The sequence below is a fragment of the Nicotiana attenuata genome, unplaced genomic scaffold (assembly GCF_001879085.1).
Source record: "Nicotiana attenuata strain UT unplaced genomic scaffold, NIATTr2, whole genome shotgun sequence".
Lineage (NCBI taxonomy): Eukaryota > Viridiplantae > Streptophyta > Magnoliopsida > Solanales > Solanaceae > Nicotiana > Nicotiana attenuata.
The window spans coordinates 52,483-55,163 of record NW_017671182.1 but is presented as its reverse complement, the minus strand read 5'-3'; the positions used below and the strand labels follow the sequence as shown (position 1 = coordinate 55,163).

Here is a 2,681-nt window from a genome sequence, read left to right as displayed (position 1 = left end):
TCTACAATATAATTTTCAAATCTCAATTGTATTAAGAGGAAAGCACATCAAATGTGTCTACTGCGATCTAGCTTGTTGAAATATTTGGATAGCACATCAAATGTTTCTACTGGGGTCTAGCTTATTGAATTATTTGAATATATAGCACATTAAATGTGTCTACTATGGTCTAGCTTGTTGAAATATTTGGATAGCATAAAAAATGTATTTGTATAGCATAAGATGAACCAATTAGTGTTCTATGTGTACTAGATGAAGGCTCTGAGCACAGTTAATTAGGATTCAATTTCTTTAATCTTGGCAACTAGTTCATGCATCAATAAAATTAATTAGGTGGTCTATTTGATGTGACGGAGAGGTATGCGCCTGTGTTCTGGCTCTGGGGGTGGGTCTTTCCTGTCTCAATTATAACGTACTATGATTTGCCTTTTCTTACAAGTAATAAACGTATCAATTGGCTAAAAACGTAAGATAATCTGATGGCACCTGGGTTGACAGATGAATTATTATAATTGCCACTGGCCAGTTAATTTGTAATTTTGTACTACAATTGCTTTAATAAAAAAATAGTTCACAGTACCACAATATTAAACTAGTTTGCCTTCTTGTGGTCTCCTATTTGCTAGAAACTACGGCTGTTTTTATATATCTAAGTATGTTTCCAAATAAACGACGTCTCTAATATAATATAATAAAACTTAATCTTGTACTCCTTTCAAAATTAAATAAAAACTTAGATCATCTTATTGCTCATTTCCGTTTTGAAAGTTTCATATGTTAGGTTCCCAATTGGATAAAAAGGTATATTTGGTTAAAGTATCGATGGTTTTTAAGCTAAATCCAGCTAAAAACAAAAAGAAGAGATTAGGCAGTCTTTGTTCTTAAGCAGTCTTAGGTATTGACCTTTACGTTGTATATTAAAGACTAAAATGAATACATAGAGGAGGAGAATGTAAAACCGAACATCCTCAATACTATTTGAATACACCTTAACCAAATATTTTTCTAAAAAATATTTTCTACTCTCTAACCAAACTAGAAAATATTTTCCGGAAAAAGTTTTCTATTCACCAACCAAACAAGAAAAAATGAGTCATAAAACCACTCATTTTTCATGAAAACATTTTTCAGGAAAATATTATTTTTCATGGAAAATATTTTCCTTTGTATCAAACATACCCTAAGACTAAAAAGGAAAAATAGGAAAGCTTGTAATAAATGTCTCGCAAAAATATGCCATTCAAATGTACTAAATCTCACTAACATAAATAGGGGCATAATGTAGCAAAGACAAACACTTAAATGTGAATAAATGCTTTATTCAATCATGCTCATGTAGGGAAGAAAATAACAATGAGAGTTCCTATTCATTATTTTGTCCTATTCCCCAACTCCGAGCTTAGTGCACCGGGCTGTCATTTGGATATATTTTAGCTTGAATTTGAGTTAACAAGATAGGTAGGTGTAGATAACATATCAAATCCATTGAACTTAGTTCCTCCACATATTGAATATGCGCCCATATTATAAAACACTATCAGATCATCCAAATGAAGCTCTGGCAATTTTATGTCAATAGCCACTGCATCAAGTGAGTCACAACTTGGTCCATAAATAGTTGACTCACATATTTGACTAGATTTTTCTGTTACCTGACGTAACAATGGCTTTATACCCACAAAACAACTATTATAAAGTGTTGGCCTAAATGATCCATAAATCCCTTCATCAATCCAATACTCTATTTTCTCACCTCTAACTCTTTTACCAATCACATGAGTGACTAACGTAAAGGCTGTTTCTGCAAAAAACCGTCCTGGTTCTGCAAATATTGTTAAATTAGGCATGGAAAAATAATCTTGGACTGCTTCATTTACTACACTAGCTATTTCTTCGAACAATGGTGTTGATCTAAATCCTCCACCAATATTTAAAATTTGCATTTTTGGCATTCGAAGATGATCAACAACATCAAACACGGTCCTAGCAACTGCAATCGCCTTGCGATAAATGCTAGGATCTTGTGCTATAGATCCAACGTGAAATGAAACGCCTACAACTTTTAACCCTACCACATTATAAGCGTAATGCAGTAGTGGCTCAACTTCTTCTGGTAACACGCCGAATTTCTTCCCCAGGGGACGTAACGCGCCACTATCACTAGGGGCTTTAATTCGTAGCAACAAATGACAATGTGGGTGCCATTTCTTGATCTTGTCAATTTCAAATTTAGAATCAAAAGTTGTGAGATTGACCCCAACATTGGCTGCGTATTTGATGTGGGAAATAGCTTTGCATGGGTTAGCAAATATGATTTGGTTTGGGCTAATTCCGAGATTTAAGACGGTTTCTATTTCTAGTTGGCTAGCACAATCAAAATTAGCACCCAATTTGGCTAGTTTAGTAAGAAGAGCAGGTTCAGTGTTGCATTTCACAGCATAAAAAGGTTTTATATTTGGAAAATAATGGTTCCATTTGTCCATAAGCCTTTCAATTATAGCCAAATCAAGTAGATAAAATGGCTGGCCAGCTTCATGGTTCTCTGCAATTGAACGGATTAAATCTGGCATCCCATCTTTTGGTATTTTGGGAACATGACTCTTACCGATAGCTGTAGATAATAACATGATCAAGAAATATATAATAAGAAGGAAGAGAATATTTTATTAGCTGGAAATATG

General features: G+C 33.9%; 1 protein-coding gene across 1 annotated transcript; it reads right to left on the bottom strand.

Moving 5' to 3' along the window:
- Window positions 1-1,282: 1,282 nt before the first annotated feature.
- LOC109206482 (ornithine decarboxylase-like) lies at window positions 1,283-2,681 on the bottom strand. Its single transcript, XM_019369303.1, has one exon. It carries the CDS (start codon window positions 2,625-2,627, stop codon window positions 1,431-1,433), a length of 1,197 nt encoding a protein of 398 aa, XP_019224848.1. The 5' UTR covers window positions 2,628-2,681; the 3' UTR covers window positions 1,283-1,430.